Below are 23,521 nucleotides of genomic sequence, written 5' to 3'. Positions count from 1 at the left end.
GCATGGTGGTGGGTGCCTGCAATCCCACCTACTGGAAGGCTGAGGCGGGAGAATCGCTTAAATCCAGGAGGTGTAGGTTGCAGTCAGCAGAGATTGCACCATTGCACTGCAGCCTGGGCTACACAGTGAGACTCCATTTAAAAAAAAAAAAAAGAATTACTGGGAAGAAATAACCGTACCACAGCTACATATCAATTATGTAGAATGTTTATACTTGTCCAAGGACTCAATAAAGGTACACTCTGTTGCATTTTTATTTTATGATTGGTTAATTACCTATTTGGCCTTTGAAACCATCTTAATGAAAAATGAATTCCTACTAAGTTTTCATACTTAAACTTCCTTAAACATGTGAAAAAGAGCAAAATAATTTATCTACTTTATTTTTTAAAAAGTTATTCTGACTAGAGGAGGAGGAGGTTTGTTTGAAATGCTCCCTCTTACTTGTCTGCCATCTCTCAGCAGTCTTCTAGCAGTTCCACAAGCAACGTGAACATCACAGCTCATTTATTCACTGGCATTTGGGAATACTAGATAGAAAGTGCTTCATCCTCAAAAGAAGGCCCATTCATGACTAGCTAAGAGCATACACCACACTTACTTTAGCAGCGAGAAATTCAGAAATAAAATGACAGCAGGCTTGTGGCTGTATGACTAATGTGGTATGCAACAGCTCCATACTTCCACCCTGCACACACGTGACGTATGACCTATGGTGCCCGGAGAAGGGAGCCAATGCCACACCTCACCTTCATTGTTCTCCCAGTTCCCAGAAGCCTTTGGGTTATGAAGAATTATTTTCTCTTTCTTTTTTGAAGGAGATTAAAAGGGCATCTAGTAAGTTACCAATGAAATTTTCACACACATCCTGCAGCTTCTCTTGAACACACCATGTGGTTCTAAGCTGTAAAATGATCTATTCCCCAGTGCTTTTAACCAAAAGCGAATACAACCCTACTACTCTCTACAGTAGATGAGCACAGAGAGTTAAACTCTGGTAAGTCTGGGGATGAGACTGGCCCCTGACCCTTTCTTGCTACACAACCTTAGAAACCCTTTTTACTTATCTCCCCTTTGGTTTTCCAGAACAGAAATTCCTATTCCAGATGGTTGTTCTGAGTTGTGCTTATAATATGTTTTTCAAAGCTCATAGCACAATGCCTGACTCACAATACACACTCCACAAATGGCAGTTCTAAGCATTTTCTCTCTCCCCTCTCTCCATCTGTCCCTCCCTTCCTGACACTCTGTCTATATATATATGCATATATACATGTGCACACATAGATACCACTCAATGAATTATGTATACTTATACATATATGTTTGTGTATATGTATCAGGATGTGTGTATACGCATGCAAATGCATACTTTGTTGATTAGTGTCTAATTACCATTATTGTGATAATTATCATTTGAACTTGAAAAAATAATTGAAACCTTTTGACTTCAACTTAGAGTCTGCTCCAGCATGGATATATATCCAAAATAAATACAAAGACAGCTCCCCTAAAGACCTTAAGGAATTACAAAATTTTGTCAAAGTCTCCTGTGGACACTGAAAATACAAATTAACAGTGTATTACACAGCACCACTTCTTTACTCATCTCTTTACCTGAGTTTTATCACCTAAGTGTCTACCCCCATTTCTCTTTTCTTTTCTAGCTGAGACGCCTGCACAAACCTCTCTGTGTGCTTTGTCTTTGCCCTCTGACCTCCTCTTTATTATTGAGACCATGCAGGCTTCCTTCGGTTTCTACCACTGCATCTTCACCTGTTGTAACACATCTCGTAAGCTGGTGGGATATTTTAAGGACAGAAAAGATTTTTCCTTTAAGAGACAAAGGAAAAAGAAGAAGGTCAGGGAAAGGGTGAGGAGAAATACTGTGAATATGGATAATATGTTTAAAAGTATCACATTTATCTTAGAAAATAATATATTAAAGTCACAAACCCTTACCTTAGCAGTCCTAATCTTCTTGAATCCTGGACATAAATTTCAGGGCAACATTGGGATTAAGAAAATCTCCTCAGGCCACCACAAAAGGGATGGTTGTCTCAGCTTTCACACAGGTTCCAGTAGAGCCTTCTCCAAATCCCTGAGGATGGAGGTTTCGTCCAAGTCTACAAAATTACAAGACACAGAAAACGTCCATAAACAAAAATAAAGTTAAATTAAATGCCATTTGGCTTGGAGAGACTAAAGAAAAGATAATTTAAATTCTGCTTGTCATAAAACTGCATAATGCCTGAATGGGTTCAGTCTTGACTGAATTGAAGAATCATACCCAAAAAATTCATAGTAAATCAAGGCTGGAAGGTAGTTTACAACTTAACAATTCAAATTTGCTCATTTAACTTACAGGAAAACTGAGGATGGGAGAGCAAAAGTGAGTTTCCATGATGATTCATAATCTGTGGAATGGTTAAATCTGTGTGTCAAGCAAATATTTAGTATACAAAAACAATGTGTTTAACACTGGCCTGTCATAAAAGCAAGACAAGGAGACATTGCATCACTCCCCCTTCGAATACCTCCCTCATTTGACTTTTAAGGGATCAGTTTTACTACTACCACTGGCCACTCCATCTTGGCTACCTCCATTTTATCTTTTCGACCTCCCAATTTCCAACATAAGGACATTACAGGGCTTAGTCCTGAGCCTCTTCTCTATACATACTTTCTCACCAGGTACATCTTCCAGGTCCACAGCTTGAGATACCACTTGTATTCTGACAACTCTGAGATTTGTCTCCAGGCCCAGATATTTCCCTGAACTCTAAATTTCTGTCAACTGACTCTTCAACAACTCTACTTGGGATTCTAATCGACATGTCAGATATAACATGATCCAACTCAGGTCTGACTTAATCGCCACCATCACCAGCTCCTGCCTGGAAAATACTAAACTTCTTCTAAGTTTATGCCTTCTCAATCAACGGCAATATCATTCAACTAGTTGATCAGGCCCGAATCCTCCAAGTCAACCTTGATGCCTGTCTTGCATGTATACCTCATGCTGTCCATTTCATCAGCATATTCTGGTGGCACTATCTTCAGAATAAATCCAGCAACTATTTTTTTTTAACCACGTCTTTTACTACCATGCTGGTGCAAGACATTATTAAAGATCAACGAGGTTGCACAGCAGGCTCTCTCAGACTAGGGCTGGCACTCTCTACCAGACGCATGTAAGAGAATGACACTCCCCTGCTCAAAACATTCCACCTCACTCAAAATCAAAGCTACTGTGATAATGGTCAAAATGATCACGCTTGTTGCTTGCTGCATCTCTCTTACCACCGTCTTCATCTTCCACTCTTCTCTTCTCCCCCTCATTTATTCCTCTCTAGCCATGCTGCACCTCTAACACGCCTCTGACTCTATTAGGAGCCTTTGAACTCATCATTCCCTCTACCTGGCACACTTTTCTCCTCACTGTTTCGTGTCTTCGCTCAAATGTTACCTTCCCAGTGAGGACCCTTGTAAAATTACTTAAAATTGTAAACTCTTACCACCAATCTCATTCCCATTTCTCTAGGTTTAAAAGTATTTTTGATATATTACACGTCTACCTGCTTACGATCTGCCATCCCCCAGTAAAACGTAAGCTCCATGCATGCAAGAAATTTTATCTCTGGTATCCTGCTGTGTCTCAGGCCCTTCATTTCACTGAGAGCTTAGCACAAAGGTGGAGCTCAATAAATATTTTTGAATGAATGAATTAATGAGCAGACAGGAAGGTTAAGTAAACCTTCTCACGGCCACTCAGCTGATAAGTGGCTGAGCCTGGTTTGAACCCAAAGCATTCCATCTCCTGCAATTTTGACAACTATGAAATATTTACTAGATGAATGTCTTCTAGTGTTGGGCTTAGGAAAAGAATTGATATAGTCTGGAGTGTGATGCAAAAGATGAATATTAGGTATATTTGTGAATCTAGCAAACAAAAGCCCCAAAACTACTTCTAGGAATACCTAGAGTATGTGTGGCATGTATTAGGATGACTCTGCTTAGAGGCTAATGCTGAAATCTCATTGTTACTTTTATCATGTATTTTTCAGGTTTTCTGCCTTTGTTTCCATGCCATTATTTCTTTTCATTCCCTCAAATCTCAGTCCCTGCTTTACTATAAAAAGTATCAAGTAAAGGAATCCAGGGTTAGACAAAAAAAAAAAAAAAAAGGGGGGGGGGAGAGATATGTTTAGGGAAAAGGTATTGACAGTCATCAAAAGACTTTAGATCTAAATCTAATTTGATCACGAATTTGTCATGTCTCTTTAGGGTCATCCCTTCCTATCCCTGGGGTACTCCAGATGCTGGAGTATAGTGGCGCATCTCAGCTCATCACAACCTTCACCTCCCAGGTTCAAGCAACTCTCTCTTCCTCAGCCTCCTGAGTAGCTGGGATTACAGTTGCCTGCCACCATGCCTGGCTATTTTTGTATTTTTACCATGTTGGCCAGGCTTTTCTCAAACACATGACCTCAGCTGATCCACCTGCCTTGGCCTCTCAAAGTGCTGGGGTTATAGGCATGAGCCACTGAGCCCAACCAGTACCCCTCATTTTTATTTTATGTTACCCCTCATGGGGGTAACATAAATTCCTTCAAAGATCTTTAGCTCCCAAAAAATGATTTTTTTTTTTAAATAATAAAAGCCTCCCTTATTCTGAGTAGTCTAAAATTGGCTAGGAAACACGGTACAGTGTTTAAGAACTAGGCTTTGGGGTTTACTACTGTGGTTCTGGTTCTGGTTCCATTCTGGTTCCACCAGGTTCCATTACATAAACATAGGATGTTTATGTAAATGAAATTAAGTCATAGGTAAATCATTCATTACTGTACATAATGTAAGTGCTCAATAAACTTTTACTGTTCTTTATTTTTAAAGTTTTACTGCTGCAGGCTTACATTCTGCATGCCATTTCATAAATTTATCTACCTTCATCTTATTCCCCACTGCAGTCTGAATCTTTCCATCTTTTATCATATGACATTGCTTTTGTAGTCCTTAGTGACTCTGGACAACTTTGTCTGGACCAACTCCAGGCTCAGTTGTATGCAGTTACCCCAGCTGCCCCCACATTCCAGGGCAGATGGCAGAATATTGTAACATGAGAAAGTCATGCTTTCTGATTCATTTATTGTCCGCTTTCCTGTACCCAGCAATTTGAGGATGATCTTGGCCCCAGTTTTGGAATGTCAAGCCACAGTCTACAATTATTCCTGCATTCTGAAGCCAAGAGACACAACTCTGGAAGCAAACAATGCTGTAATTCAGCACAATGATAGATGGAGTTATTAAAGAAATTGTGCTGACTGCTTTGAGGATTCAAGTCTCAAGTCAATCCAAATGCATCTTTCTTTCCTCTTTTCCTAACTGATATTAAGAAACGTCTATGTTCAGGTAGTAACAACACAAAAATATGTTACCTACCTTTCAGGTTTAGTTACATCCCAACCTAATATAGTTACAATGCTTCAGGGAAAAGGTGCTCACATCCATTCTAAGTCATCCAAGGACATGATCCAAAGCACATTTACAAAGCAAATGTTTATGGAATACATAATATTTGCCATGCACTTTGTTAAAGACTGGGGATATGGTAGACGATAATAGCGGCTTTATTCCTACCTTAATGAAGACTTTGTTCCAGCAGTTTTTCTTTATCTTTTGTAGTTTCCTAACTTTGCCCAGATGTGGGTAGACATGACAAATTCCTACACATTTGTTGATTCTCTCAAGTAGTGATATAGGGTGTACTGACATAAATATCCCAATTTCTGCTTGATAGAGACAGTTCTATAATTCTTGGTTTTCTTGGGAAAAACTTACTCTCATTTCCTTACTTTGCTCCCCACCTCCCACCCAACACGCACCTCTTTCTGCTTTATTTCCCTCCTTTGATCAAGAAACAAAAAAAGTATTCATTAAATTCCATCATCTATTAACAAGATGCTACACAGCACAGTAAAGGACACTAGGTCCAGAGGGCACAGCTTCAGAAATTAGCTTGTTTGAAATCCTTGGAAACTATAAAAAGGTTAATGTTATTACATGGCAAAATAAAATGTAAGAGTATATATTAGGAATAACATCAAAAAAATAACATCAAGAAAGAACAACATGCATCTTAAATCAGCAGTGTCTGCATGGGGAGAGCGTTAATCATAGAGGTAGGTGGCATCTTTGCCTGTCAGGCGGCCTTGAATGCTTCAGGGAATCTGTCATTCTTCAAGAGGTATCAATTAGTGGTTACTCTGATGACAGGGTGTGAACCACACCTCTCTAATGGTTAGGTTGTGTTAAAAATGATTCCTGTGAGCATGAAGTGCACACAGACATAGATTTCAGAGATACCCTGGCACCAAGACAGACTCCCAAGAGAGGCGGGTATCCCAAGAAGGCAGAACCAGGGAGAGTGGGAGCCGTAGAAGGTATCGGCATCTCTAAATGGATCTTAAGATTTTTGAGCAGAAAAGTCCCAGGGGAAAAGATGAACAATAGATCCAAATATATCTAATTATGAATTTAAATTTAAAGCTATGCCAACAGATTTGGGCCCTATTGGGAATTAAAGAAGTATTGCTGTGAAGATTTACCTCTCAAGGAGAAGTATGATTGTAGAGATACCATATAGGCATACACGCCTACACATAGCATTCTTGTTGCCAGCAATGCTTCCCAACATGTATATTACTTCCATTTGCAGAGAAGGAAATTGAGGTTTGGAGACATTAAGTAATCTGACTGAAATCACGTAACTAGGAAGTGACAAATCAGGGATTCAAACTCAGAACCGACCCTGGAGCATAATGGCATTCACCAAACATGCTGAGAGTCGCCAGTTGCTTCTTTTCTGGGTTTTATTTCTGATTAAACCTAGTTCTGACACTTGGAAATGCCACAACTTAAAATCCAAAGGAATAGCTCAGTCTCCTAATAGCATAATTAAAAACTGGCCCAGCTCAGATTCTGCCGAGAAAAGTAAAGGCACCCAAATAGAAGATGGCCCATTTCCTCCAAAGGCCTCGAGGTGGTCACACTACATACCGGAATGAACCACACAGATTGTAAACCCAGCACCAAGTCACCGCTGGCGGTCAGCCTCAGGTATAAAATACAGATTGTATTTTCTAGCAGGTGACAACAATATCCAAAGTGGGGCTATAAAATATAAAATACTTTGGGCATCTAGGCACACTCAACTGTAACCAGAATCACCAGTTTTGGCTGGCTAAATACTAAAGACCTTGCCTTCTGTTTATTTCTAGTCTGGACAACAAACAGTTGAACTGCTGGTGAACAGGAAAAAAGTCTGTACTGCTGGATTTGAAAGATTATCGAAAACATCCAGTGACTTCTAGATAGCTAATCTCTTGCCAATGCATTAGCATTATTTTCCTGCTTGGTCAGCCTTTTAAATTGAATGGTGAAATCAAAGGGACTTTGGGAAAAAAAAAAGTCACTGAATGTGAAAATGAGGCTTTAGGAAATTTCCTGGCTCCTGGGCTAATTGCTGATGTATAGCCTTCTTGGCTAGTTAATGAAATATGTGTTTCTCATAAACTTTTAAACATGGGTTAGACATTGCTGGTGTGCAAGTAGGAAAAGCGGATGTACTTTTAGAACAGAATGTACACAGAATAGATGCCCTCTCTCACCCTTCTCTAAGTGCATCCTCCCAGCACCTCTTCCAGTCTGACATTTGCTAATGTAACTGTCTAGAAATATAGGTCCCCCATTTGCCTTAATAAATTTGTCTTTGTTACCAGGGAAGTGGTCCTCATTCCTAGCCAAACAGTAAGAGTATCTGTGATTTCCCTAAATGCATCCACTCTTTGCAGAATTCATATCATCAGTCCCCACATCCCACAAGCTTCCATGCACAGCAGTGTACCAGTATGCCATGCAGATACCAGAAAAATTTGCAGGGCAGCATGCTATCCCACACGGCCTCCAATCTAGACTGTGGGCCCTCTGTGTTGCCTCAAACTCAGGCAATGGCTGACTTCAGTACACTCTCATTACTTGCTAGTGTGAAGGAAGAATTGGACCACAGACTGAGACAGATGGGTGATTAAATTACCAGGGGCTATTTTTGCTAGCTTTCCATATATCTGTAGATACCCAACACGATTTTAAAAAATGATCAGAATCACTGATATCAGCGAAAATAGATCAGCATCACCTTATTCCCAGAACAGCAGCCTTGGATCTCCTGTTCTTAGTGACACAGTTAAGTCAGATCCACAATATTACACCACTGTGAACACAAAAAAGGATGCTCAGCAAAACCCTGTCATTCTAGGAGACTATCAACAAGGATATTATTTTGCCTTGATACCATAAAATGCAAAGATAATACTGGCTAAAAGCATTAGATTCCAGCCTAGGTTTGGTTCCTGGCTCAGCCACCCACTAGTTGTGTCCTTGGGCATGTTATTTAACCTCTCAGTGCTTCCTCTGCATCACAGACACCATGATGATACCTGTCTCAAAGAGCTCTGTGTGATAATCAATTTTAAAGCACTTAGAACAGCGTCTAGTAAGGACTTAAGTATGCAATTGTTTGCTGCCAATATTCACTGTCAAATGATTTTTGGGATTTTATTTTTGCTTTAGTGAAATCCTTCCAAAATAAAGTCAGCTGACCAGTTACAGAAAGAAGGAGAACAGGAAAAAAACATGAATATAAGACATTTCATCTAGGCTGGACATATAATCCCTTGAGAGTTGGGTAGAAGTTCAGATGGGTGAGTATTAGATTTAAGTAAAATCTCCTTGAGGGGCCTTGAATTAATACAATGGTGCCATGCTGGGTCTGAATTTTCTTACCTATTAAATGGGCATAACACCTTAACTATATTTTACAAGAATTTTAGGAGGATGAAAAAATAGTAATATGGGCAACAATGTGTTTGTGTCTTCCCTACTATACCAAATTCTTCAGAGCATGGACTCTGTTTCATGTTCATTTCTTTGAGTAGGAATGTAATAAAGAGCCATTGTACAGACATATTATCTGTATAGGAAAATGCATCAATCATTTATGTATGATACTCTTCACTGACTGATGTCTGAACAAAGCTGTTTACTCTGTGGTGGCAAGCAGGAAAGGCAGGCCTGTAGAGATTGACCTGCCACACTGATGTGCTGAGTAAACCTGAAGAATCAGAGACTCAGAGGAGTAGAATTACTGTCCAACCCCAAGCCATTAACAAAGCACAATTGACTATCATCATTATTGACACTCAACAGGAAGAGTCTCAGAAAGTATTATTTATTGAGCATGTACGTGCCAGCACTATGTTCAGCTTGTATTTTATCATGAAATCTTTCCAATAAACTAATGAAACAATATTGTTAGGATTCCCACTTTGTAGATGGGGAACAGGAAGGCTCAGAGTGTTAAAGTAACTTGTGTAACAACATAGAGCATGGGCTAGAATGCAGGAGAATCTTGAGTCCAGGGTCTGGCCTTTCAATCACTGCTTTATACTTTTTCCTGCTGAGACCTAAATTCATTTTGAATGTGATGAAAACTGTAAACATGTTCTCTAAGTTTGTTATTTATCTCCTTACAATGTTTATGGTATTTTGACAATTGTCTTTTCATTTCATAAAAGCAAAGAATTAATATTCCCAACATATAAAGATTTTCTAAAGATAGAAGAGAAAAACTTTAGTAAGTATATAGAAAAATAGGCAAGGGGATATCAAGAGGAAATTTAAAGGAAAAGAAGAGCAAATAGTCTGTGAGCTCAGCCACATGTATAAGAAAAATGGAGATCAAGGATAGGACGATTAGAGCATCACCAAGAATAATAACCGTAAAGAATCAAAACACTGCAGATACATTTAAATCTATGAGATCATAATAATACTAAGAAAAAAAAGAAGACAGAAAACCTTTCATTGGTCATCTCTGGACAACCAGATCATTATTTTGAATATGGTAAATAATAGAAAAACAAGCATTTGTCCTGTCTTTCCTTGTGGTCTATTATCAAATACTGACAAAAGTTTCCATTTGTAGTTTTTTACCAAAAATGAAGACAAAATACTTAAATTTTAAGATCAACATTTTTGTAGTCCCTAATAAAATAGATCTAGTAATTATCAATGGCTGTTAACATTTCAAAAGAGAGACGACATCACGTGCCTCCTCATGGACGTACATAGCTTCATAGGTGAAGCTGCATATGATCAAAAACATGCAACCTAAATTACATCAAGTTGTTATCCTTAACTCTGTTTATAGAAAATCCTGGTGACTGAGAAATATGCTGTAAATAATATCATAGGAATTAAATAGGGAACATTCAGACTGTGAGACTGTTTATAGGACAAATAACCCCATTGTCTTCTACATACAAATTACAAGAAAAATAACAAACAGTGATGGAAAAACTATGGATTAAAAGAGACTTAGGAGATAAGAAGCTCTATTTTAATGAATGGAACTCACTTGGATCTCGATTTACAAACAAGTTAGAAAAAATTGCAATTGATAATTTGAAAAGTAGATATGTGATATTAAAGATTTATTAATGTCTTTGATATAATATCCTTGTAATAGTTATAAAAAGGAGGTCACCTTGTAACAATGAATATTGAACTACTTAAGAAGTGATACTGTGGGTGGGAATTTGCTGCAATAGGGTTTGGGTAATACATAAAAGTGCTCATTAACTAGTAACCTTTGAAGTTTGCTTATGAGTAGACAGGATTTCATTACCATATCTTCTTACTTTAACATGTTTTAAATTTGCCATAATAAAATTATATATACAAAAAAAGAGAACTATTTGCCAGATATAAGTGCAAATAGCATCTGCATGCCAAAGAAATGATCCTAATAGTCCTCCTCTCTGGGTGGCAAGATTATGTATCATTTGACCTTTTAAATTTTCAAATTTTTCTTAATAAATATTTGATGCATTTACAAACAGAAATGAAAAAGTTAATGTCAATTTATTTCCATATGAGATTTTAAACAACTAGGAAGCAAATTTTGCAAAATCTTAGGATTTGCTAAAGCTGGGTGATCAGCACACTGTACTCATTATACAATTTTCCTTAATTTAAAAATGTAATATTTTTAATACTATATTATAAAAGTTGAAAATAAAATACCTGGACTATTACCTTCTATCCCTCTGTTAGGTTACATTGAATACCTTTTCTCCAAAATAGTGTCTAAAAGTAAAGTGTGTCACACAATGGAAAAAAATATGCATAAGAGATTCTAGGAATCTGTCCTATGGCAAAGCCTGTAAGAACATTAATCTATATATCTTTAAACATTTTGAATTTTAAAGGAATGAAAATATGACTTATAATTTACTAAAGGAATTTTACTTTTATAGTGCTCAATGATTAGAAAAAGAGTCTTATCATTCAGTTAAAAATATTTCAAAAAACAACTGGATGGGGCTCTAGGGACCAGCCAATTGAATCCTATTATTTCATATATGGGAGGAAAAAGGCTTATCCAAAGTCACATAAATGAAGTGGGTTAGGTGGATGAGAAAAACCCAGGCCTCCAATACCCATTTCCCATCTTTCAAGATCATGTTGCACAATGTGGCATTCAACAAAATGCTTCCGTGATCCCAGTAAAACCACAAACCTACATAGATCTTTTATGAGAAAAGGGATATGACAAATACATGGATACATAAAGAGCTGTGGCTTGTGTGAAGGTACCTGTGACAGAGAAGAGGGGGTTAAGTCTTTATATAGAGACTATTTATTATAGCAGTTTTAGGTTTGCAGCAAAATTGAATTGAACTTCAGAGAGCTCACATATATATCACTCGTGCTCTACCCCTCCCCGCAAATGCACAGCATACCCTACCAACTGGCATGGTTCATTTCTTACAATTGATGAACCATTACATTGATACATAATTATCCCTCAAAGCCCATAATTTACATTAGGGTTCATTCTTGGTGTTGTGCATTCTATGGGTTTTGACAAATGTATTATGCTATGCATCCAGCAGTATAGTATCATACAGAGTAGTTTCTCTGCCCTAAACCCCCCCGGCTCCATCCATTTATCCCTCCTTCCCCACAAATCCCTAGCAACTATCATCTCCATAGTTTTTTCTTTTCTAGAAAGTCATATTGTTGAAATCGTATAGCACAGAGACTTTACAGATTGACTTTCTTCACTTAGTAATAAACATTTATGTTTCCTCCATGTACTTTTATGGTTTGATAAAAATTTCTTCTTAACACAGAATAATATTCCATTGTATAGATGTACCAAAATTTATTTATCCATTCATCAAAAGAAAGACATGTTGGCTCCTTCCAGTTTTTGGTAATTATGAATAAGGCTGCTATAAGCATCCATGTGCAGGTTTTTGTGTGGACCTAAGTATTTCACTCATTTGTGTAAATACCAAGAATGTGATTGCTGTATCATACAACAAAAGTAGGTTTAGCTTTGTAAGAAACTGCCAAACTGTCTTCTACAGCAGCTATAAAGAGGGGCTCAATTTTAAAAATGATCACCTAAGTGAAAATCACACACAACCAGTATTAATCCTAAAATATCCTAGGTAGGCAGCATGCTGAGGCTGATATTCTGTACCTCAAAAGCCACTCAACTGTAAGATCTCTGAGGTCAGGGAATTTTTTAGTGTTTGCTATATTCCCAGTCCCTAGAACTGCACTGGAGCATAGCAAGTTCTTATTCAATGTGTGTTAAATAAATAAATACATGCAAAGGAAAAAATCTTCCCTCCAGTTTTGTAGCAGAGAGTTATTTGGTCAAAAACAAGTGAAATAAAGACTTTTCTTAGCAGGCATATTGTTTAAAAAAATAAGTATTTCTAAACAATAGAATCTCATTCAGGCAAAGTCCTCACCCTATAAAAGTATGAAGGCCTGGAACAGAGAAAGAACAGCAGAATCTCCTCTCTTACTCTGGGCCATGCACTCACCACATGGAACGGGGGACAGGATCTTCTACATGATTTAAACAGTTTTCTTTTTTATTTGCCATGCACGTACAGTTGAATTTACGTAAATTAAATGCACATAAGCTGAAACTCCACTATAATTGCAAAACCATTGCATTGGAAATAAGCCTTCATTGAAATCACATTAGAAACCAGAAAGATTAAATTAGATTTGGAAGCATATTTAGCCCCATCAAGAGGTAGATTATAGAAAGTTTATAAAACAACACAGATATACACAGCAGGCCACAGAGTGCCTGGCTAGGAAATGAAACAGCCTCATCACCTCAATATGGAGGGGAAAGCTGTCATCTCATATCAAGGCATGGATGATGAATCACCCAAACCTGGGAACTCTTGCTCTACAAACTTAACTGGCCATGCAAAGAAACAACTCACCTATTCACCTGGCCTCAGTTTCTTCAACTGTAGAAGGGGCATAATATTACCTCTATATGTGATTATTTCACAGCGAGAGACTATATATGATGGGTCTAGCATCCAGGTTCTCAATTCACAAACAAAAACAGACCACAACAATCCCTTAAAATCTAGGTGTGAAGTAATGGGAATTTATTTCAACCTTGTTACCACCACAGGGTTGCTGATCCTGAGCCTTCCCAAAACCTTATGCTTCCCATCCTCAGCACACACTAAGTTACTATGTAATATGTATTAAGAATTTGGAGAGCCCTATGAATGACATAAATGTGTCTTAGGTGACTGGCTGCTATTTTTCCCTCACCCTTCTTACCAGGCAAACATGAAGCTAAATTAGTCACTTATCATAAAGTTCTCCGAAAACATTAAAGTTAAAGAAATGCTTGATAATTGTTCTTAGCCATCTGGTGCCAAGTGATGCTCATGAACTTACATGAGCCATTTGGTAAAAATCCAAAAACGTCTATCTTAATTTTATATCTCACTTACTGAAAGTTCCAAGTTGAGAAATTTCTAAGGGGAGAAAATGATTTATATAAAGGAAAACACATGGGTAAATCTTTGAACTCATTCACATAAGAAGGCTTACAAAAATCCACCTCTGTCACCTGTTTTAACGCAGGAAACTAAGGTAACATCACATTGTTAACCACTCGAATCCATGAGCACACACACGGTAAAGGATCAATTGTGGCTGCTTTTCTTTCTCAGTTCTGTCACATGACTAGCTACCCATTAGTGCCTCTCACACGGAGAAGAGTCATGGACCTACTATGGTCTCTCTTCTTTCCTAGACTGAGCCACTAAAAGCAGACATCCCCTTGTCTGCATTATTATAATAGCCTGCCAACTGGTTTCTACTTAACATATCTCTGGCTGATCCCAACCCATTAGCTACTTTATAGATGAAAGGACCTTCTTAAAAATAAATGATTTCCACCTCTCTGTCCAAACTTTCCATAGGCTTCCCACTGCCCTTAGAATGAAATCCCAAATTCTCAACATTGCTTAGGAGGTCCTCTGAGACCTGGCCCCTGGTTCCATCACCAGTTACATCTTCTCCACACCCTCCCACCTACTCAGTGCACACCAGCCACACTGTCTGTCATTTCTTTCACTGTGAAGTGTTACACCCTGTCTTGTCTCAGCGCCTTGAGAATACTGGAAATAGAAGGTACACACTTTGACCCACAAACTCTCAAAAAGAAACATGAAAACAGATTTGAGGATAATTTGTGAATGTCTCTGAGCATCTCCTCTCTTCTTCTTTTTCATTCATGGAGAGGTTGTGTCCATCTGCCCAAGGATGTTTTAGAGCTTAATTTTCTTCCTTAATGTAATAGTGTAAATAGATCCGATACGCTAAACATATTTTTTTTCTTGTTCACATATTGTCCCTCTCATTCTTCCCTCCTCACCCCAGATCTCAGATACTTCAAAACACATTTACCCCCACAATGTATATAAACTGGCAGCCTGGAAATTAATCTGACTTCTCAAGCAGGGTCAAATCAACTGAGACACCCACCTGGAGTAGCTAGAAGAACATTACTTATCATTAGATGATTTTATGACAACACCTAGCTTCTGAAAATCACTGGATATTACTCTAAAAATGAAACATTACAGATAATTACCCCTTAGAATGGAACAAATCATTGTATTAATTTGCAAAGTTATCTTGGATATGGAAAGAGAGGTTTTTTTTTTCTTAAGTTGCCGGTGTACATGAAAAACTTCATTTCCGAGAGGAAATAGGAGAACAAAAAATTGCTTCATGCTTTCTGAAATTCATTTTGCTGATGCTAATAACAAGTCCAACACTGTGCAGTCCCCTGGAGTCCTCAGAAAGAATTACAGAAAGTATGTCAGAAGGAGAGAAAGAAAGGCGCATTATAGGTGAGTGAAAAATAGCTTTTTAATTTTGGAAGGATATTTGGGAAGTCTATGGACACAGAACTAAGTACAAATAAGTTCAAGTAGAAATCTAGTGACTATAATTCCAAGGGAAGAAATAGAATAAAGCCTTATAGAGGTCACCAAAACGAAATTAAAGGGAATGTTAGGAACAGTAATAACAAAACCTAACTCCGATTCATATGTATTGATCCATTTCTTTCTCCTAACAACTTGTGAGGTAGGTTCTCCCATAATCTCCACCTCACATGTAGAAAAAACAATCAACTCATCCAAGGCAGCAGTGCTGAGATTTGAGTCAAGGTGGCTTGGTTTCAGAGTCCACACTTGTAACTGTGGCACTGTGCCGCTTCTCACATCTCAACGGAAGTCAAACACAAAGAGATACCTTAAATATTACATTTTGCCATTGATCCCCAAAGCCGAGGTGAGTTATCCGCTCCTGATAATGCAGGAATAGAAACTCAGAATACTGTGTAAATAAACAAAACTAAGTCCTAAAAGTCTTCTGACCTGTGTCAAATGATGCAAGGTCTCCTGGTTCGTAACCCATACTTGTCCTAACAAGCCCTGATACCTAATTTGGCAAAAACCTATGGAGCGCTTTTGAAATGTTTGTCACGCTGTTGACAAATGAGTCAGACATGAAGCAGTAAAGGGATTAGGAAAGTAAGTAGAAGATGTTGTGGGATCACAAATGAGTGGATAACATACATCTGGGACATCAGAGGTGCGGTATGAGATGGAGGCTGAAGGGGGTCTGGCTGGATGAAAGCATGAGAGGGAAAGAGATGTGAAGACCATTTCAGGCAGAAGAAACTATGGTAAGAAAGCTTGGAAGAGAGAACACTGTAATTTCAAGGAAATGTATAAAGTCCTATATGGATGGATGAGTTACATATTTTGAGGACAGGGCATGCTAAACAATCAGAATGGAAAAGTATATTGGGATGAGACACATAGTCATCCAGGCTACATTAAGGAGCTTAAACATATAAAACTGTCTTTAGGGTTGAAGGTAAAGAAAGACTTCTAGCTCAAACGGCTTTCTTCTCCTTCCCATCCCACTCCACTTACCCATGACACCATCCCTACACCAAACAGAAATCAGAAAAGAACCAAACAAAACTGAATCACTAAAATTGGCATAGAACCTGAAAGGAAAAAGATGAAGTCAGCAAGAGGAGAAGTGAAGGAAGAAGAAAGAATGTGTCCAAAAGAAGAGAAATGTTACTTCACAAGAAGGCAAGCAACTACAAGGCAACTCTGAATGATGAGATCAAAGGACCTATCAGTTGTACATTAAAGCCAGTTAGCAGGAACCACCTGTCAAATTTTGAGGAGTTTCATGAGCTGCTTGTTAAATCATCAGTAACTTGAAAACAGCCATATTGGGAATACTCACACCATGAATATTGGCAAATGCTCTAAAATAGGGCTTTTCTTTCTTGAGAGGTGGCTTATTAGCAAGCACTGCCTATACTCACTGAGTGTTTGTTGCTGTTATTATTGGAGACAAATAAATAACACAAAGGTTCTATTTTTTAAACTCCTCCTTACTCTATGGACTCTTCATGTATTAGGGATTGTAACACAAACCTGAAATAATGGACTGTTGTCTAATTTCTTAGCCTACTGTGTTGGCTTAATACACTCACAGCAAGGCTAAATACTGAATTTGATCAATCTTCTTATCCATGAGTTCCTACTAATCCTTGTAGACCTATAACTCCACAAAATGTATGAAATAAAAACAATACTTTTGATTAGAAAAGCCAGTAAGACTTGGTAGAAATAATATCAATGCTTTCAATATTCTTTTTTTTTTTTTTTTTTTTTTGAGACGGAGTTTCACTCTTTTTACCCAGGCTGGAGTGCAATGGCGCGATCTCGGCTCACCGCAACCTCCGCCTCCCAGGTTCAGGCAATTCTCCTGCCCCAGCCTCCTGAGTCGCTGGGATTACAGGCACGCGCCACCATGCCCAGCTAATTTTTTGTATTTTTAGTAGAGACGGGGTTTCACCATGTTGACCAGGATGGTCTCGATCTCTTGACCTCATGATCCACCCGCCTTGGCCTCCCACAGTGCTGGGATTACAGGCTTGAGCCACCGCGCCCGGCCTCAATATTCTTAAAGTAAACACAATTAGGAGTTTTATATGGCTGTTTCAAATCAATGAAATTCTGAACATGTCATAAAGATATACTTGAAAAATAAATACCCAGTAAATTTCATTATTAATATTTATAACAGATTATACTTTTTTAATGCTTGCTATATGTATCAGACATCTGATCATCTAACAACCTCTATTTGGTTTTAACTACTATCTCCATTTTACAGCTGAGAGAAAATTCAGGCTTATACATTAAATAGCTTGCCCAAATTTTATAGCTATTAAGAGACAAAAGCTCCTAGCCACTGATTCTGTAGTAAAAACTGTAAAATCCTATACATAACTGCTTGCTAGGACACCGGGATGCCATTAAGTAATGTTATAAAATGCAAAGAGTAAAGTCATTTAATTTAAATTCTTTAAATTAACCATTTTAAAAATTAAACTTTAATAATGTTTGCTAGAAGGTGTGCATCATGGTTTACTCTGGTTTTCTGGCATAAAATTGGTAGTGCCAAGGATTGGGAAGGATTGGTTTTCTTTTCTGCAACAGAAACTCTTAAGTGGTTCAAAATATACCAACTTGTCGGATTAGGTAATGCTTTATTCCTTTTATCAAATATTCCAACTGGTGCCCATATTACGATAAACATTGGAAACTACAAGGCTATTCTCTTGTATCGCACATATTTCTGTTTAGATGTACATATACCAAGAGGCAACTGTGTTTGTTTCCAGGCTTCTTTACTTCAGTTAGTCTTGTTTGTAAAAGCACATGTTTCTACATTATTTATTGTAAACACTATGTAAATCAATAAAATGTGTGGAAAAACAGAATTGCTGTTTCCATGGAGAGTAAGTTGAAAACCAGTAGTAGACATAAATCTATAAATGGCAGGAAATATTAACTTGCACAAAAGATATATCTATGATGAGGAATAGGAGTTAAAAGTAAGAATGACAAAAAAAAAGATCAACTACTTTTAGTTGGCTAGGAGGGAGGATTTGTGGGAAAACAGAGCTTCATGGAAGAGGTGTTTAACTTTAAAAAATGACTAGCAGTTTGGAAGGTGGAAATAATACACATTTAAGTTAATATGACCAAATATGAACCATTAGTAAGAATCTAATGTAGAAGAGAACAATATGCATATTTTTATAAAGAATTATTGAATTGGGACAGAATTATAAATGAAGAAAGTCTGTCAGTCTTAGTAACTCTAACTATACAGAAATTTTAAGTCGAAACCATGGATGAGCTGCTAGGGGTTCCATGAACCCCCTGTAATTTATGTAAAGTTATTAATCATGTTTTCCTAGAGAGAGGATCCACAACTTCTGATGCAAAATAGATTCAGAACCACTAATCTACAGACTTATTTCAAGGTAAATTGATGGGCTCATGAGGTAGCTATTGCCTGTTTCCTAAAGTGAGGATTAGCAGTCATAATTACCAGCTTTATTTGCTTTTAAGAACTGGGAGCAGACAGCAGAATTAACAGGCAGTTACTGCAAAATGCAGAAAAATAATGCTGTGCAGCAACATAGAGTGACTGTATATCACATTGAGAAAAGAATGTGATCCGACCTCATCCTGTAGACGACGACTCTTTAACACAGGGATCAAATGGCAAGGGGAACGGATATGTTCTGTGATAAAAGGAAAAAAAAAGAATATAAGCAATAGGACACATATTTTCTAAAACATTGTTAACAGTTCTTTCCAGGTTAAAGAATTTGTCTTTCACCCTTATGATATTGGATACACTAAAATAATGCATCACTAGAGACCTCAACAAATTAAAGATAAATGTCAAAGTGTTGCCATTTTATATACTCAACATCACTGGAAGGGAATTAACTTTCTACATATAGACATCAGTGGGCAAGAAAGAGAAACAGAAGTATCTGTCTTCCAAAGAGTTTTATGTGATACATATGCCCATTCTAACAAGCTCTAAAATCCTACTTTTATTAGTGTGCCTCAAACTTGTGAACAGTTAAATATAGACCATTAGTCACTGCATGGTTAATTGCATATCAGTATTTCTTGAGGATTAAAACATCTGCAGTTTAATTATCTTCATGTAGCAGACCCCATTTTCTACTCATTCAGCTTAGAACAATGCAGTCACAAAATAGATTGTTCTATATTAAAATTGGTTTGATAGTACTTCACAAAGCTGATCTAAAAGGAAGAACAAAACACACCTGCTTTGCATCTCAGGGAGAAACAAACTCCTGCTTTATAGCTTGCTGCATTCACATGAATGCTACAGCACAGCATTCACCCTGTAGTCCTGTCTTTCCTTCACCACTTGTACATAGCAATCACAGTTTTCACACAGCTAGCTCTTCAAAGTCTTCTTTTCAAATCTGCAAAATTGCTAAACTCTCCATTTAAATAATTTCAATTCTTGTTTTGAGGTCCTGTCCCAACACATATTCAGATTGGGATCACAGCATGTAATTACCAACACAGTATTATTCTCCTACTTTCTTTTAACAGTCCTAAGTGATCTCTTAAAGGAGAAATCATCCATCAGAAGGAAGGGAAACATGACAGTGTTAAGTCCTAAATTTAAGACAAAGAAACCAGAAAAACAATTTAAAACATATCAGTGGTACTCGGAGTAATTTACTTGATTACACATCCTGCAAGTATTTTCCTTCATGTTTTTGTAATGAACCTGAACATGAAAAAACAAATTTACTTCTGTCATCTGTGTCATAATGAGCTGAGCTCATTTGGTGAGGAAAACCTACAATTTAATTGCTTGATTTAAATTTGGCTAGTAGAATGCAAACTGAAACATTACTCTTTTAATTATGTTAATTTATAACTGAAAAGCTAAATTTACAAAGGCAATGACACTAATTATTTACTTGCCCATTAAAGTTGAATATATATTACAAAGCTAATTGGCTTCATAAGTCTGCCAAAAAATTAAAAACAAGTTTGTTCACTGATTTATACAGGAGGGCATACATATTCTCAGCAGGTTACCCGTGTGTGTGTGTGGCTTTTTGGTGGATTACATGAAAATATGTGTGAAGTACTTATTTATATAATACTCCACATAGGTTCTTTTTTCCTTCTTTGTTTAAAACACATTTTAAAGAGGTAACTAATATTTATTCAATGCTTTATCTGTATTCTGCTTTCCATGTGAGATCTCATTTAACCCCAGAACTGAAAAAAAAAAACTAACTAGCATTATCTCCTGTTTAAAGATGAAAAAACCAAGGTTTAGAAAGATTTGAAAAATTTGCCAAGGCAAGCTACAAAACAATCAATCAAATTTAGGACTTGGCCAGAAAGAACTAAGTTCTTAGCATTTTTGCTATACTATTTCAGTACTTATTCCCAGCAGATCGAACTGCTGACACATTATGATTCCCTAAGAAGACTTGCTTTAATGTCAACATCAATTTTTAATGAAAATTTTATTAACAGCCCCATTTGGATACTGGTATAACGAAAACAATAGAGCATAATCAAAAGTACAGAAATCACAGATTAGTATGTACCCCAATGGCCTAAATATGGAATAAGAGAAGGGGAAAAAAATCCAGCAAATAAACTTGCATCTTATCTTTAAAGTGAGATTCAATGTCAGGCAGGTCCCTCTTAGACTGTAACTCAACAAGGGGGCTTAGAAATTAAAGATTAGAATGCTCATATTACTATACTCTTGAGCATGTTGTGAAAAACAAATATGAAATGAGATAAAGAGTTATGAAAATTATCAAATATTATGCAAATTCAAATTAGAGCAATTAGAATAAGACAGTTTTACACCCAAAGAATTCCCATGGGTTTCACCCTGAGTTCATGTGAAGACTACAATTTAGCTATATTCTCATGTAACCTAAGGGGCTTGCAAATTCTTTAATATGTAATAAATTTAACTGGTATCTGGTCCAGAGAAAAATTTTATTAGTATGTGACTTTAACAAGGACAACTAGCCCAAAGTCATTAATTAATACTAAATAAAATATTCTAAAACAATAACATTTCCAAAAGGGCTTGGGGTCATTATATTCATTAATATTTTAAGCAAGTTTTTACACATAAGAAAAAGCAAATTAAGCATATACTTATGCATGCACACTTAAAACAATACAGCTAAATTGCTAATGGTTACAGAACAATTAGAGCCATATTAATATGTAATGAAAAGCAAAATTCTGCATTTTTAAGAGAGATTTAAATTATACTTGAGCATCTGCAAGTCTATTGGGAAGCAAAACAATATTCCAATTTCCAGGTGACTCATGGCAACATTTCCAAATATGAGTTGATGACTTTAGAGACTTCCTATAGTTCTAAATCTAATATATCATCATAAATTATCTTAGACTGGCTTGGAACACTTCATATATGATTCATTATGATGGAGTTTGGCTAGGTGCCGAAACCAACTGATTAGGTTCAAACTACACTTTGATTCTTTTAAAGTCAAGGCTTAAGCATTATCTGGCTATTTGTTTGTGGGAAGACACAGGCCATTTCCAAAAAGAAAATAGGCCATGTACATTTTTATATCCCTTCTACCATTAAAATGGAAATGTTTAATTTTTTATTATGTGTTAAACAGGAAGAAATAAAGACATGAATCAATGCATCCAGCATTTAAGTACCATAAGGATTTCCAGATCCTGAAACCTCATATGACATAATTCTTTGTAATGTCAAAGTAATTCATCACCATCATCCACATTAGAATAGCATTAGTCAGCATCAGGACTGGGCATAGCCCTCCATGGGCCAATCTTTCATTTTTATTTATGAAGTCTGGAGTAGTAGTGGGTCTTAGACATTATTCTTTATCCAACTCTTCTAATTATTCTGATATCATGGGAATCTGGATTTGAAGTATTAGTAAAATGTTGAAGTATTAGGAAAATTACTGCTACTACTACTAGCAGTAGCTAAAATTTACTAGAATAGCCAATCCAATTAATGAATTTTCTATACTGATTGCTGGTAAGAATTACATAAAAACCTTATAGCAAATTATAATAAAGGCAGAAGATATAGCTTTGGGGTAAATAATTAAACCACATTTTACTTGTTAAAATATGTTGAGCATACATGAACAAATAGTATGTTGGATTACAACATAATTTTGCCTTTTTTGAAGGATACATTTTTACGAGAGAATATTTAAAAAATGTGTACGTAAATTAATTTATATAGTATGCATATTGTGTGTATATTTGTATAGTGTGTATGTATGTGAACACACACAAGTATATATATACACACACAATCACAGTCTTTCATTGAATTCCAAAATAAAATGCTATTTAGAAGAGTGTGTAATACCCAATATAAACTGTAATTGCTTTATGAAAGAGAGGGACAACAAATGGTCTATTTTACTAGACAAAGCACCAGCCTTGCAGAGAATCCACAGAATTGTATGTGTTTCTAAGCAAACAGTCATCAACACTAGTTTATGCAAGTAACTTTGGAGACATTTCTCCGAAACTGCTAGAATTTGGATGCATACATCAACTGCTTGAGTCAACCAACATCTCACAATATATAGAACTATTTTACTGAAAAAAGACATTTCTACAACAGCCACTTCAAATAAGGAACAATAAAAGAACTATGAAAATTTTTCAGAAATATTGAAAAAGTCTAGGCAATCAACTAAATGTTCTTTCTACATATTACATATTCTCCCACATGAAAGAACAATGGGGAAATCTTTATTTGCATCTGGAGGGCAAATGCATCACTAGATAGAGTTATAACAGTTTAGTCAATGGAAGCTGAGATAAAACAGAAAATGTTTTAAGTGTTTTGATACATTAGCAACCCTCTAATTTTCTTTCATTTTAGGCTACCAAGTCAACTATTTGGAAACACACCCCAGTGATTTTTAAATTCTGGCTACAAAAAAAAAAAAAAAAAAAAAATCAACCAGATGCTTTTCTATTTCTGTAACATTTGTTTCATAAATATGTATTGAACATGGGCTAGGGTTACTCAAAATCCTAGTAATAACAGACCTGCAAGTGTAATGAAGGGAAGCAAAAACGCTTTG

The 23,521-nt window shown here is 36.7% G+C and overlaps 2 protein-coding genes across 2 annotated transcripts in view; both read right to left on the bottom strand.

Annotated features, from left to right (window-relative positions):
• SGCD (sarcoglycan delta) overlaps positions 1–2,035 on the bottom strand; it is a 649,492-nt gene extending 647,457 nt beyond the window's left edge. Inside the window, exon 1 of the mRNA XM_032263793.1 lies at positions 1,963–2,035. The gene's annotated coding sequence lies outside the window, so the exon portion shown is untranslated. The remainder of the gene's footprint in view (positions 1–1,962) is intronic.
• The window catches only part of LOC116540317 (dapper homolog 3-like), a 434,808-nt gene continuing 413,264 nt past the window's right edge, over positions 1,978–23,521 (bottom strand). Inside the window, exon 3 of the mRNA XM_032263801.1 lies at positions 1,978–2,126. Coding sequence (XP_032119692.1) covers positions 2,068–2,126 — 59 coding nt within the window. The 3' untranslated portion in view covers positions 1,978–2,067. The remainder of the gene's footprint in view (positions 2,127–23,521) is intronic.

This window comes from Sapajus apella, unplaced genomic scaffold (assembly GCF_009761245.1).
Source record: "Sapajus apella isolate SASKATOON/1434 unplaced genomic scaffold, GSC_monkey_1.0 scaffold138, whole genome shotgun sequence".
Lineage (NCBI taxonomy): Eukaryota > Metazoa > Chordata > Mammalia > Primates > Cebidae > Sapajus > Sapajus apella.
Note: the sequence above shows the minus strand (reverse complement) of the source record. Positions and strands in the feature narration are given on the sequence as shown.